Source organism: Jaculus jaculus, chromosome 4, assembly GCF_020740685.1.
Source record: "Jaculus jaculus isolate mJacJac1 chromosome 4, mJacJac1.mat.Y.cur, whole genome shotgun sequence".
In the NCBI taxonomy this organism is placed as follows: domain Eukaryota; kingdom Metazoa; phylum Chordata; class Mammalia; order Rodentia; family Dipodidae; genus Jaculus; species Jaculus jaculus.
The window spans coordinates 70,096,165-70,110,186 of NC_059105.1; the positions used below are offsets into that span (position 1 = coordinate 70,096,165).

The window sequence follows — 14,022 nt, forward strand, 5'->3', positions numbered from 1 at the left end:
CTTAGACACTTTTTTCAACTGAGTTCTTCTCCAGTGTACAGAAGCCAATCTTTTTTTGTAGTCTAGCGTTATTATGTAACCTGAGGCTGGTGATCCGCCCAAGTGCAGAAGCCATTCTTACTATGGCTGGTGATCTGTCCTCACATCACAGCCCATCCTTGGCTCCCATCTATTTTGCCATCCTGTGACTGTGTGTAGGGGGTGGGGTGTGTTCGTATCTCCTGCCCTTATTATGGAAACTGTAGGTGAAGACATTAAATCCAGGATCCTTCAGCTCCCGTGCGATGTATGTTTGAGCAGACTATCACACTCAGGGGTGAGAGAGTTAGCACCTTTCTTCACCATGGGATTTGAAGAGATCTTAGTCTGCTCAGTCTACTTGTGATGGGCTGATTCAACCAGAGGCACAAGAAAGCTCTAATGGGCACTTTACTCCTTCAGATTGAAAGAGGAAACGTGGATGGCACAGAGCGCATGATCCTGGTGCACCACCTTTCCCACCCATGGGGAATCGCTGTCTTTGGTTCCTTCCTTTATTATACTGATGAACAGTATGAGGTCATCGAAAGAGTTGACAAATCCTCTGGGACCAACAAAGTAGTCTTGAGAGACAACATTTCAAACCTGAGGGGCCTTCGAGTTTACCACAGACGCAGTGAGTATATTTGTCAAGGAAACACATATACAAATGTGTGCTTCACCACACACCATCCTTATCACTTACTCAGAAGCACATTTGCAGTCAGTCCTTTGTGTGTACATATGCATGGAAGTTAAATATCAAGGACTAATCTAGCATTTGAAAGACCACTGATCACTTATTCTGTGTTATCTGTTATAATAGAACCTCCATCATGGGCAGATGGTTTTTCATGCTTCACTTTCAATGTATGTTAGATAACGTCCAGGGAATTATTAACTGGATAGAACTTATTTTCTTTTTCTTTCTTTCTTTCTTCCTTTCTTTCTTTCTTTCTTTCTTTCTTTCTTTCTTTCTTTCTTTCTTTCTTTCTTTCTTTCTTTCTTTCTTTCTTTCTTCCTTTCTTTTTTTTTTGAGGTAGGGTCTTGCTCTAACTTAGGCTGACCTGGCTGCCCAAGGTAAATTTTCATTCTAGCCCAGGCTCACCTGGAATTCACTATGTAGTCTCAGGGTGGCCTCAATCTCACAGTGTCTTTCAAATGCTGGAATTAAAGGTGTGTGCCACCATGCCTGGCAGAATTTTCTCCTGCTGCCCAAGGTAAGGTTTCATTCTAGTCCAGATTGACTGGGAATTCACTCTGTTGTCTCAGGGCAGGTTGCCCTCAAACTCACAGTGATCCTCCTATCTCTGCCTCCCATGTGCTGGGATTAAAGATCACACCGGACTACAATTTTCATTTTTCATCAGAAAACTGGCTGGGAATATAGCTCAGTGGTAGAGCACTTACCTAGCATTTGTTAGGCCATGGATTCAATCCCCAGTACTGTACAGCTTCTTTTTTTTATACTTATTTGTTTATTTGAGAGAGAGAAAAAATGAGTATGAGTGTACCAGGGCCTCTAGCCACTGCAAATGAACTCCAGACACACCTTGTACATCTGGCTTACATGGGTATTGGGGAATTGAACCTGAGTCCATTAGGCTTTGCAGGCAAGTGCTTTAACCACTAAGCCACTAAGCTTTATAATATTGTTTGAACAAATACTTTTGGTGTTTTATAGTTTTGAGCCTCTAACAAAATGATACTATTATAACTTAATATACGAGTGTATAGGTCAATAGGCAAAAAGCAAACAGACTTATATACTGACTTCCTTAATCCTTATATGCATTGTACAAGAAAAAAAAATATTACCCCATTTTCTAACTGCTGTTTTGCTTTCTGAATTCTTCAGGCATTATTTCACAGGTTCCTGTTTTTCAGGGTGATAATCCAGCAATAAACCACAAGTTTGTTATCAATTTTAATTTTTAGAATGAAATATTAGCCGACTCAAACTGATTTTGATTTCATGTAGGCATTGCTGGATCCTCAAATGGCTGTAGCAACAATGTGAATGCTTGTCAGCAGATTTGCCTGCCTGTACCAGGTGGCCTGTTCTCCTGCGCCTGTGCCACTGGATATAAACTCAATCCTGATGGTCGGACGTGCTCTCTTCATACCTCATTCATTGTTGTTTCCATGCTGACTGTCATCAGAGGCTTCAATGTGGAACTGGCAGATCATGCTGAGGCCATGGTGCCTGTGGCGGGTCAAGGTATGCGACTCAGAAATAAGGATAGTCATATCCCATTCCAGGTTCTTCATGTTAGGATCCAGCACTTGATGAAGCTCGTTTTTCCCTTTAAATACAATGGCTCAGCTTAGCATGGTTTATAAACTGCTTTGCACATCAGAATCGTCTGGAAGACTCTTAAACCCAGTGCTGAGCTGATCCTTATCCCAGATTCTCTCATTTAGAAATCCAGGTCATGACTAGACACTCTGCACTCCTAGAGCAATGTAGATAGAGTAAAGCAAGTTTGTCAAAATAAAACTCTTCTGACTGTTAATGGAGACGGTGCACTGCTGTCTAGTGTGGAAGTAGTAAACCATGTTTCGTAGCACTTTCTGCTTTCATACTTTGAGTGTGTAAAATGTTGATAGGTGCACATTTGCACAAAAGGAGCTAAGAGTTTTCTAGCATCATAAGGAATACCAAGAGTTAGAGATATAGTTCAGTTGTAGAGCTCTTGCCTAGCATGTGCAAGGCACTGTGGAAACCAAACAACAAAAACCTTGAAAGATGGCATTGTATACTTGGTATGAACTCTTTAAAAAAATATTTTTTTAAATTTATTTGAGAGAGAGATAGATAGATACAGAAATAGGCAGGTAGAGAGAAAGAGAGAATAGGCATGCCAGGACCTCCAGCCCTGTAAACCAATTCCAGATGCTTTGCCCTCTTGTGTATCTGGCTTACATGGGTTCTGGGGAATTGAACTGAGATCCTTTGGCTTTGCAGGCAAGTGCCTTAACCGCTAAGCCATGTCTCCAGTCCCTGGTATGAGCTCTTTAGGAAGAATATAACGTCAACGTGTCCTGTTCTTAGTGATGCTTACATTTAATTGCTTGGCTTATACTTTGGCCCTGTGAATATTCTTGCTCATCAAGCACCCTTTACCCATCCATTGGCTTGAGTAGCCATTGATGATCTTGCTTATTTAATTGGGGTTTATAATGCTAGTCTTGCTTTTCTGTCATTCTTTTACATTTATTAGAAATATTCTATTAGAGGAAACTCTATATGTCCTTCCCCCCACTTTATCTTTAAAAACATTGTTATGGATTTATTTATTTACTTGAGAGAGACAGAGAGAGGAAGAGGCAGAGAGAGAGGGGGGGGGGGGAAGGGGGGAAAGAATGAGCGTGCCAGGACCTCCAGCCACTGCAAATGAACTCCAGATGCATGTGCCCCCTTGTGCATCTGGCTAACGTGGGTCCTGGGGAATCAAGCCTTGAACCAGGGTCCTTAGGCTTCATAGGCAAGTGCTTAACCACTAAGCCATCTCTCCAGCCCTGGATTTAACTTTTAATCAATTATGAGCTGACCCATGTTGGCTATCAAGAACCCTTTTTCAAATCTCATAATGTTGCAGTGCTTGTATCCTGCTGTATAGTGAGGTCTTCTAGGTTCGCCTTGTACCTCTTCTGCCCAGACACTTATTTCCACGGGTCAGAACCTCTTCCTTATTCTGTGAAAATGCCACTCAGAAACTCAGATCTGGGTTGTAGATGTATACATCTCATAATGGGGGTGAGGGGTTTAGAGCAGGAATTCAGGTTTGAAAGGAAGAACAGACATTCCTACAGTACTGTTTGATGTGTTCTCTAATGTCCTAGGACGAAACGCGCTGCATGTGGATGTGGACATCCCCTCTGGCTTCATCTACTGGTGTGATTTTAGCAGCTCTCGGGCGGCCGTCAATGCAATTCACAGAATCAAACCAGATGGGTCTTCTTTTAACAGCATCGTCACCTCCGGCATAGGAACAAATGGAGTCCGAGGCATTGCAGTGGACTGGGTAGCAGGTACATGAGCTGTAGTGATTCCACTGAAGAGCCTTTGTGTTTTCATCTGTCATCTTGTTTTTACGTGTGAGGGTTTAGCTACACAATTCTGTCTTTAGACTAAGCTATGTGTTTGTTAAATAAACAATAAGTGTTTTCAGTGGACACATTTGTTACAGATCAAGTATCTCATTAGTTGGAATTTATTTCACTTTATTATTTGTTTTTTTGAGGTAGGGTCTCTAGCTCAGGCTAACATGAAATTCACTATGTAGTCTCAGGGTGGCCTTGAACTCATGGTTATCCTCTTTCCTTTGTCTCCCAAGTGCCAGGATTAAAGGTGTACACTACCATACCCAACTTCATTTCACATTAGATCTAAGCCAATTTAGTTGCAAATTCTCTTGTTAATATATAAAAGACCTTGTGATCATTAGGTAATATTAATATGTTTGACAGTATATTAATTTACTGATATTAATTCATGCACTTAGGTTTGAATTACTGTTCATTCTTTCTTTAGATTTTTTATCATTGACAACTTCTGGAGTCAGTTTGTAGCACCTGAGGGCCCTAGTGTGCCCATTCTCTCTCTTTTTCTCTCTCTGTCTCTATATATCTGTATCTTCCTCTCTCTTTCTCTCAAATAAATAAAATAAATAAATAAATAAATAAATAAAATAAATAAATAAATTTTTATTGAAAACTTCTTTAATAACAAACAATAGAGCATGATAATCCCCTCCCTCCTTACTTTCCCCTTCCCAAATCCCATAATATCCCCTCTCCCTCTCAATTAGTCTGTCTTTTATTTTGATGTCATCATCTTTTTTCCTTGTCTTGTGTAGGTAGTGCCAGGCACTGCAAGGTCATGGATATCCAGACCATTTTGTGTCTGGTAGAGTGTATTGTAAGCAGTCCTACCCTTCCTTTGGCTCTTACATTGTTCCTGTCACCTCTTCTGCAACGGACCCTGATCTTGGGAAGTTATGATAGAGATATTTCATTGCTGAACACTCCTGTCACTTTTTCTCAGTACTATGGTGCCTTTTGGGTCATCCCAGAGGTCACCACCATCTGAAAAGAGAAGCTTCTCTAACCAAAAGTAGCATTAATACATGGATATGAACATTAGGAGAAATAACTCTTTTAGGGATACAGTGCAACTCTAATCAATCAGGTACCTGTATTGTCAGGATTAATAAGTATGCACACTTAGACACTATAAGTATGGTTAATATGGTTCTGGAATTAAATAAGACTCTAAGGGTTCCTATTTCTGGATTAAATGTGTACCATTTCTGATGGTCAACAAAGTTTGGCTGCTTTCTTGTTACAGTGGCAGAGTTGAGGTATGTAGTGTGGCAGGGTATTGTGGTGCACCTTGGTGATCCCTGTACTTGGGAGGCAGAGGTAGGAGGATCTGAAGTTGAAGGTTATCCTAACATATACAGTAAGTTCAAGGCCAGCCAAGGCTATGAGTAATAAAATACAATAATACAAGATAATCTTTAAAGAACTTTGAGCCTGGATTAGTGATGAATAGCTGCAGTCTTCCCACCCCCACCCCCACATCTCATGTAGAGATGTAACATTTTATATTGGCCTGGTTTCTCTAGAACTATTTTAAGACAGATAAAGGAATGACATAGGTGCACAACGTAGACAGCTCATATCAGACGCCACATGGACTCAGTGAAAGCACCTGATCACATAATTGTTTTGTTCCAGCCTATACATTATACTTTAATACTCAAGGGGAAGTGAACTTTGGAGTTGGTGGCTTTTAGGAGGTCTATGGGATGAAAACACATTTAGTTAGAAAGACCTGATGATGACTATTAAACATTTAGTGCTTTAGGTAGCAAAGGAAAGACATCCTGGAAAATATACTATTTGGCAGATAGTGAGCTACATTTGCTGTGAACTGTAATCTATTGAAGAGGGGCATATTTCCCCAAATTTGAAGTACTATATTTAGTTCCTATTTTGTGCTGAATTTGACAAAGTACCCCTCTTCTTTTTTTTCATGGGTTTCCATTCATCAGTGCCCACTTTGATTTTCTCATAGGCAATCTCTACTTCACCAATGCCTTTGTGTCTGAAACACTGGTAGAAGTACTACGGATCAATACTACCTACCGCCGCGTTCTCCTTAAAGTCACAGTGGATATGCCTCGGCATATTGTCGTTGACCCCAAGAACAGATATCTCTTCTGGGCTGACTATGGGCAGATACCAAAGATTGAACGTTCTTTTCTTGACTGCTCCAACCGAACTGTACTTGTGTCCGAAGGCATCGTCACACCACGGGGCTTGGCAGTGGACAGCAGCAGTGACTATATTTACTGGGTTGACGATTCTTTAGACCTCATTGCAAGGATCAGTCTCCATGGAGGGGAGTCTGAAGTGATTCGTTATGGCAGTCGTTACCCAACTCCTTATGGCATCACTGTTTTTGAAAATTCCATCATATGGGTGGATAGGAACTTGAAAAAAATCTTCCGAGCTAGCAAGGAGCCAGGGCATGTAGAGCCACCATTAGTGATCAGAGATAATATCGACTGGCTCAGGGATGTGACTGTCTTTGATGAGCATGTCCAGCCCCGCTCACCAGCAGCGGTCAACAACAACCCCTGCTTGCAAAATAATGGAGGATGCTCCCATTTCTGTTTCGCTTTGCCTGAATCACAAACCCCAAAATGTGGATGTGCTTTTGGGACTCTGGACAGTGATGGTAAGAGCTGTGCCATCTCCAGAGAAGACTTCCTCATTTTTGCCTTGGATAAGTCCTTGAGAAGTTTACACTTTAACCTTGAAGATCATAGTTCACCTTTCCAGGAAATCACCGTGGGGAGACCTATCATTGCTCTGGACTATGACAGCAGGGATAATAGAATCTTCTTCACACAGTTTTTAGGCCCTGGACGTGGCCAGATTTCCCATGTTAGCCTGTATTCAGGGACCACTTCTCCAACTGTCATTGTTTCGGGTAAGTGTGCTCCAGGTGGAGTTAACCTTGGCTGTAGATTTTACTGTGCCAGCTTACGTGGGTGACCAGTGTTCTTAATGCATATTGAGCCTCTAATATCTTGTGTGCTTCTTTTGTGTGTTTACTTGTGTATTCAGATATAGGAACTTCTGATGGCATTGCCTTTGACTGGATCAATAGACGAATTTATTATAGTGACTACACCAACCAGACAATTAATTCCATGGCTGAAGATGGATCTAAGCGTACTGTGATAGCCCGTGTTTCAAAACCAAGAGCTATCGTGTTAGATCCTTGCCGAGGGTATGCCATGGTGTCATTTATTTTCTCCTTCAATGAGGGAGACCTGGGTCAAAACTCCCTTTTAGTGGGAAGGTGGGAAGCATCAATACTCATTTGATCACATGGAAAGATTCCTCATGAATTAACTGTGTTTTTCTTTTTCTTTTTTTCATTTTTTGGGGATAACTAGGTTCATGTACTGGACTGACTGGGGTACTGAGGCCAAAATCGAGAGAGCCACATTGGGAGGAAACTTCCGGGTACCCATTGTGAACAGCAGCCTAGTTTGGCCCAATGGGCTCACTCTGGACCACGAGACAGACCTTCTCTACTGGGCGGATGCTAGTCTGTAGGTGCCTTTGGTGACTTTTGTGGGTGTTGAGAAGTTGTTCTTCCTCCAACTTCTAAAGGATCTGGTTGATGTGATGAAAACACTTAACCATAAAGACATTGCTGAAACGTAGAATCAGAGTTTAAGGAGCTCTTTACTATTCTAGCTTGGCAAATGTAATAATGAAAATTTACCTCTATCAAGTGATAGAATAGTTATTACACACATCTACCAAGAGGCGTGTCACTGTGATTATAAACATAACTCAATACATGGTCAGTAGGTTCTAGAAAACTATCAAAATACTTTTGGGCTTTATCTTTCAATGGACATTTTTCAAATTAATTCCAGTCATCTTAGGGAATAGTTAGTGGGGTTGAAATGATTTTGTTCATGATAGTTAGGTGTCTGTAATTTCTTGCTTATTTTCTAGCATCTACTTCATTTTTTTCATCTGAAGCACAGCAGTGATCTTTCTAGGGAAATATCTCAAAGAAATAAATGTCAACGGTGTGATGCCCCATGCATTACAGGAATCACCTGCCAATGTTCCCTTGCTTCTAATTTCACCCTGAAGGGTAATATTAATCACTGAAAGTAAATAATTTCTAGGCCATTGTTTGATATACAAATAAGACCTCTCGTCACTGAAAGAAACATGCTGCTTTATACCTTAGGCACTAGGATAAGTGAATACCCAGGCTTATTTAGGATTCTTTCTGGATTTCAGCAGTTGTATTTCTTTCTAACTTCATTTCAGGCAGAAGATTGAGCGCAGTACTCTGATGGGCTTGAACCGTGAAGTTGTGGTCAGCAACGCCTTTCATTCTTTTGGCTTGACCCTCTATGGACAGTACATTTACTGGACTGACATCTTCACCAAAAAGATATACCGAGCTAACAAATACGACGGGTCAGATCAGGTCGCCATCACCACCACTTTTTCTGCCCGTCCTATGGGTATTAGCACGGTTACAAAAAATGAGCAACAGCAGTGTAGCAATCCTTGTGATGAGTTTAATGGGGGCTGCAGTCACATTTGTGCCCCAGGTAAGTACAATAATATAATCATAATTAATGATAGTAATCAAAAAAACACTTGGTAAGGGAAGATAAAGGAATGTCACCTCCAACAATAAAAGAAGAGTGGTGAGATGGCTCAGCTGGTAAAAACATGAGGACATGACTTCATCTCCCACACTCATATAGAAATGCCAAGCATGCTGTAATCCCAACACGGGGCATGTGGAGACAGGAGGATCCCTGAATTATACAAGCCAGTGAATCTAGCAATCTAGGCCAGCTCCAGGCTGATGAGAGGTTCTGAAGTAATGTCATCTGAGGTTGTCTCTAGCCTTCATTCAGTGCACCTCCATACACATACAGTACAAAAGACCAAAAAAAAAAAAAATTTTTTTTTTGATTCCCCACAATTTCATGGTACTGCTGAAACAGATTTTTGAGATTTCTTTTTTCATCATGTGATCTCTATGTGCATAGGGAGAGAGAGAGAGAGAGAGAGAGAGAGAGAGAGAGAGAGAGGGAGGGAGGGAGGGAGGGAGGGAGGGAGGGAGGGAGGGGGGGGGAGAGAAAACCCAGATTGTTTGTCCTCCTTTTTCTTTTTTTTTTTCTGAGGTAGGGTCTCACTCTAGCCCAGGCTGACCTGGAATCAACTATGTAGTCTCAGGCAGATTCACTGGAAGCGTGATGGAAGGAGATGAGGCCTTTGGCTGCCCCACTTCATGACTTGAATAAGAAGTTCCTTATGAAAGGATGTAAATTGATGCTATTTTAGTGTGATATGGTTCATAGAAAATTACCTCATAAAAATACCTGCATATTTTTCCTTTTTTTTTAATGAGAGAGAGTGTGTTTGTGTGTGTGTGTGTGTGTGTGTGTGTGAGAGAGAGAGAGAGAGAGAGAGAGAGAGAGAGAGAAAGAGAAAGAGAGAGAGAGAGGGAATTGGCATGCAAGAGCCTCTAGCCACTGCAGTCAAATTCCAGACATGTGTGCCACCTCATGCACATGCGTCACCTGTGTGTCTGGATCATGTAGGATCTTCGGAGTGGAACTTGGGTCCTTAGGCTTTGCGGGCAAGTGCCTTAACTGCTAAGCCATCTCCCCAGCCCAATACCTGCATTTTGATACTGTGGCTTTTCAGACAGCACACATGTGACTCAGACATGGTTTAAGGTGGATTAGCAATGTTGTTGTATTTAAAACTGTTGCAATCACTATCCATTCATTTTTTGCTTCTTCCCACCCCAGGCCCAAGTGGAGCAGAGTGTCAATGCCCACATGAAGGCCAGTGGTATCTGGCCAACAATAACAAGCACTGTATTGTGGACACTGGGGCCCGGTGTAGTGATTCCCAATTCACCTGCTTTAATGGGCACTGCATTGTGGAGCACTGGAAATGTGATAATGACAATGATTGCGGTGATGGCAGTGATGAGCTGCAATCTGTCTGTGGTGAGCTACACTTTCTGTGTTTTGTTAGCTGCTAAGGATGTCATTATGCCAAGTGTTTGGTATAGAAGCCTGCCGTGCATGGGTGGGTTTGAGAACCCAGACTGTAGTTCTTTTAAAAGTCCTGGATATAGCGTCCACAAGCTGCATAGCCTTGGGGAAAGGTACTTAGCTTCAGACAGTTCATCTATAAAACTGCATGGTTCTTATAGCACTAAGAGAGAAATACATGTTCAAAACAACTTGGCTGGTAGAGTTCATGGCTTAGCATGGGGCCAAGGGCACCAGTAGATGAATGTTGTCCCAGTGGATCAGAAGACAAAAAAAACCCCCAAACTGTCAGAAATTGAAAAGAAAGAGACCACAAAGAATGTCCAACAGACTGAGCACCAGTGGTCCCCCTAAAAACAAAAGAAAGTGCAGTGAATGTTGGACACACAGAAGCTTGCAAGGCTCCTCTTGCCAGCTATTACACCTCAGTACTGTGGTAAGGCTCTTGGGCCTTAAAACACCATCAAGCCTCATTGGTGCAGAGTGCACTTATGCTTCAAGAAAGGATATTAACGCTATCATTTTTTTTGTGATTATGTCTTACGCATCTTTTGTAACCTCGCTTCTACTTGACTTTGGCTCTAACTTACAAATGTACCAGTAAATATATAGTTAAAAACAAAAATATCCAGGTGTAATGGTGCACAGGTAGGAGGATTGCTAGGAGTTTGAGGTCTACCTGGGACTATAGAAGGAGTTTCAGGTTAGCGTGGGCTAGAGTGAGACCCTACCTCAAGAAAAAAACCAAACTCATTTGTCTGTATTGCTTCAGAAAACACACACACACACACACACACACACACACACACACACACACACAACCACTTGGCAGGTGAATGCATGGCTTACCATGGGGCCATGCTAAGGAGACCAGAAAGTGATTGTTGTCATTTTATCAAGGTAATACTTGTTTTCATGTCCGCGGGGTAAAATACAGTGGGCTTTCTGGGAGTTCTGAAATTGGGTACCCTTCTGGAGCAGGCCACATAGTTGTTTTCCTTAACTAAACTGTATTTGCATGCTTTTATGTAATTGAGATGAGCCTTTAATAATTATTATTATTATTTTAATTTTCCTGGTTTTTCGAGGTAGGGTTTCACTCTGGTCCAGGCTGACTTGAAATTCACTGTGTATTCTCAGGGTTGCTTCAAACTCTCAGCGATCCTTGTACCTCTGCCTCCCAAGTGCTGGGATTAAGGGTGTGTGCCACCATACCTGGCGATTTTTATTATTATTTTTTATCTAGTTCAATCTTTTGGAAATAGGATAATTTTTTGATTTCTTTTCAATGTCTTTTCCTCATAGCATTCCACACCTGCCAGCCAACAGCCTTCACTTGTGCTAATGGGCGCTGTGTCCAGTATAGTTATCGCTGTGACTTCTACAATGACTGTGGTGACAACAGTGATGAAGTAGGCTGCCAGTTTAGGAACTGCAACGAGACCACGGAATTCACCTGCAGCAATGGAAGGTGCATACCCCTGGAATATGTCTGCAACGGCGTGAACAACTGCCATGATAATGACACTTCGGATGAGAAAAATTGCCGTAAGTTTATCCCAAGTACTTTTGAACACGGGCCTTGCTGAGTAGTTCATAAGATTTCTTTCTTTCCTTCCTTCCTTCCTTCCTTCCTTCCTTCCTTCCTTCCTTCCTTCCTTCCTTCCTTCCTTCCTTCCTTCTTTCTTTCTTTCCTTCTTTGGTTTTTCGAGGTAGGGTCTCACTCTGCTCCAGGCTGACCTGGAATTAGCTCTGTATAGTCTCAGGGTGGCCTCGAGCTCATGGCGATCCTCCTACCTCTGCCTCCCAAGTGCTGGGATTAAAGGCGTGCGCCACCACACCCGGCTAGAGATGTGAAATTTCTTGAAACATCAACTTTTTTTTTTTAAATTTTTATTTATTTATTTATTTATTTATTTGAGAGCGACAGACACAGAGAGAAAGACAGATAGAGGGAGAGAGAGAGAGAATGGGCGCGCCAGGGCTTCCAGCCTCTGCAAACAAACTCCAGATGCGTGCACCCCCTTGCGCATCTGGCTAACGTGGGACCTGGGGAACCGAGCCTCGAACTGGGGTCCTTAGGCTTCACAGGCAAGCGCTTAACCGCTAAGCCATCTCTCCAGCCCTTGAAACGTCATTTTATTGACAGCCTTCCTGCATATATGCAATATATCCTGATCACAATCCCCTCCCACGGTGCTCCTTTGTGTGCCCTCTATCTAACCTCTCTTCTGTCCGACTAGTCCCTCTTCTGTTTGTTTGCTTGTTTGTTTAAGCAAGAGAGGGGGTGTAGATAGAGAGAATGGGTGCACCAGGGCCTCCTGCCATTGCAGAAGAACTCCAGATTCATGTGCCACCTTGTGCATCTGGCTTATGTGGAATCTTGAGAATTGAACCTGGGTCCTTTGGCTTTGCAGCAAACACCTTAACCGCTAAGTCTTTTTTGATGTCATCATCCATGACCACATGTGGATGGGTGCGGGGCTCCTTCCCGGGCAGGTAGTGCTGAGGGAAGGATCAGGCCTGCTGGTTCCTCCCTAGGGGTTGAGGGGATGATGCGCGTCGGACGACTCAGAAACCTCTCCTGGCCACCAGAGAACAACCACACTGAGTCGGGAGTCTTCAATGCAGGAACTCGCAGAAACAACTCGCTTTATTACTCTGAGCAGTTGTCTATATCATGTTGGGGACAAAGGTGGGGATTTTAGGATGGGGGAAGAGGTAAGGGCCAATAGTAAACTTTAACTATTGAAATGGTAATTACAATTGCCACACGGAGGTAGCAGGCCAGAAGCCATTAGGCGTCTTGCTGAGTCCTAGCTGGCCAGAGACAGGTCGCCAAACTTTAGCTAGACTCAGGAAGTTCCACTGGGCCTCACGCCTGGGCCTTTCAGGGCCCAACCGATGGGCCCAATATCATGTAGTTCTTGTGCAGGTAACAACAGCGCTGTGAGGTCATAAGTGCACCAGCCACTTTGTGTCTGGAAGACAATGTTTAAAGCACCTTCTCCTTGAAGAATATAAAAGCCCCATCCTATGGCTTTTATATTCTTTCCACTACCTCTTCTGCAATGATTCCTGAACCCTGGAGAGGTGTCTCATTTAGTGCCGAACACTCCACTTTTTTTTTTTTTTTTCAGGGTACTCTAAGTTTTGAGCTTTCTCAGTGGAAATGAAATTTCTGCATGAAAATTGCCTGGCTGAAAAGAAAATCTGTGTGTTCATCTAAAGTATAAATTTGCTTTTGATATAATCAATGAAATGATGGATCTTTAGAGCCAGCTTATAGTTTAATATCAAGAATATTGTCCTTGGCTTTTGTCTTGCGAGATTAAGAATTCACCAATAATTACTAACAAATGTAATGCATAAGTGCCTTATGGATAAGGTTTGCTATGCACAAAGCTATATAGCATCATGGTTTTAAATAGGTTTTCTTCAGTTAATGGTTTTTTAAAATGTGTTATCGATGACTTCCATAAATATAATAGACAATATACCATGATCATAAATTCCTCATAATACTAACCCTTTTTCCACTAAAGTCCTTAATTTAAACTAGTCTCTTTTCTTTTAAAAATAAATTTTTATTTTCAAGGAGAGAGAGAGAGAGAGAGAGGCATGAGTATGGTATGCCAAGATCTGCAAATGAACTCCAGATGCATGAGCAACATTGTCCATCTGGTTTTCATGGGTGCAGGGGACTTGAACTCTTAACATTTACAAAGAAAAGGCTTTTCAAGCAAATGTCTTTAGTTGGTGAGCCATCTTTTCAGTCTGGTCTTCTACTTTGATGCCATTACTTTTATCCCCCCTATTATTTCAGATCTTGTGTAGGTGGCATCAGCCACTGTGAGGTTATGAA

The 14,022-nt window shown here is 42.1% G+C and overlaps 1 protein-coding gene across 1 annotated transcript in view; it reads left to right on the plus strand.

The window, feature by feature from the left end:
• Positions 1-14,022, plus strand: part of Lrp2 (LDL receptor related protein 2) — a 180,505-nt gene that overhangs the window by 117,104 nt on the left and 49,379 nt on the right. The window contains exons 36-44 of the mRNA XM_045147772.1: positions 442-655; positions 2,000-2,239; positions 3,865-4,053; positions 6,104-7,024; positions 7,162-7,327; positions 7,497-7,655; positions 8,398-8,687; positions 9,906-10,109; positions 11,463-11,705. Coding sequence (XP_045003707.1) covers positions 442-655; positions 2,000-2,239; positions 3,865-4,053; positions 6,104-7,024; positions 7,162-7,327; positions 7,497-7,655; positions 8,398-8,687; positions 9,906-10,109; positions 11,463-11,705 — 2,626 coding nt within the window. The remainder of the gene's footprint in view (positions 1-441; positions 656-1,999; positions 2,240-3,864; positions 4,054-6,103; positions 7,025-7,161; positions 7,328-7,496; positions 7,656-8,397; positions 8,688-9,905; positions 10,110-11,462; positions 11,706-14,022) is intronic.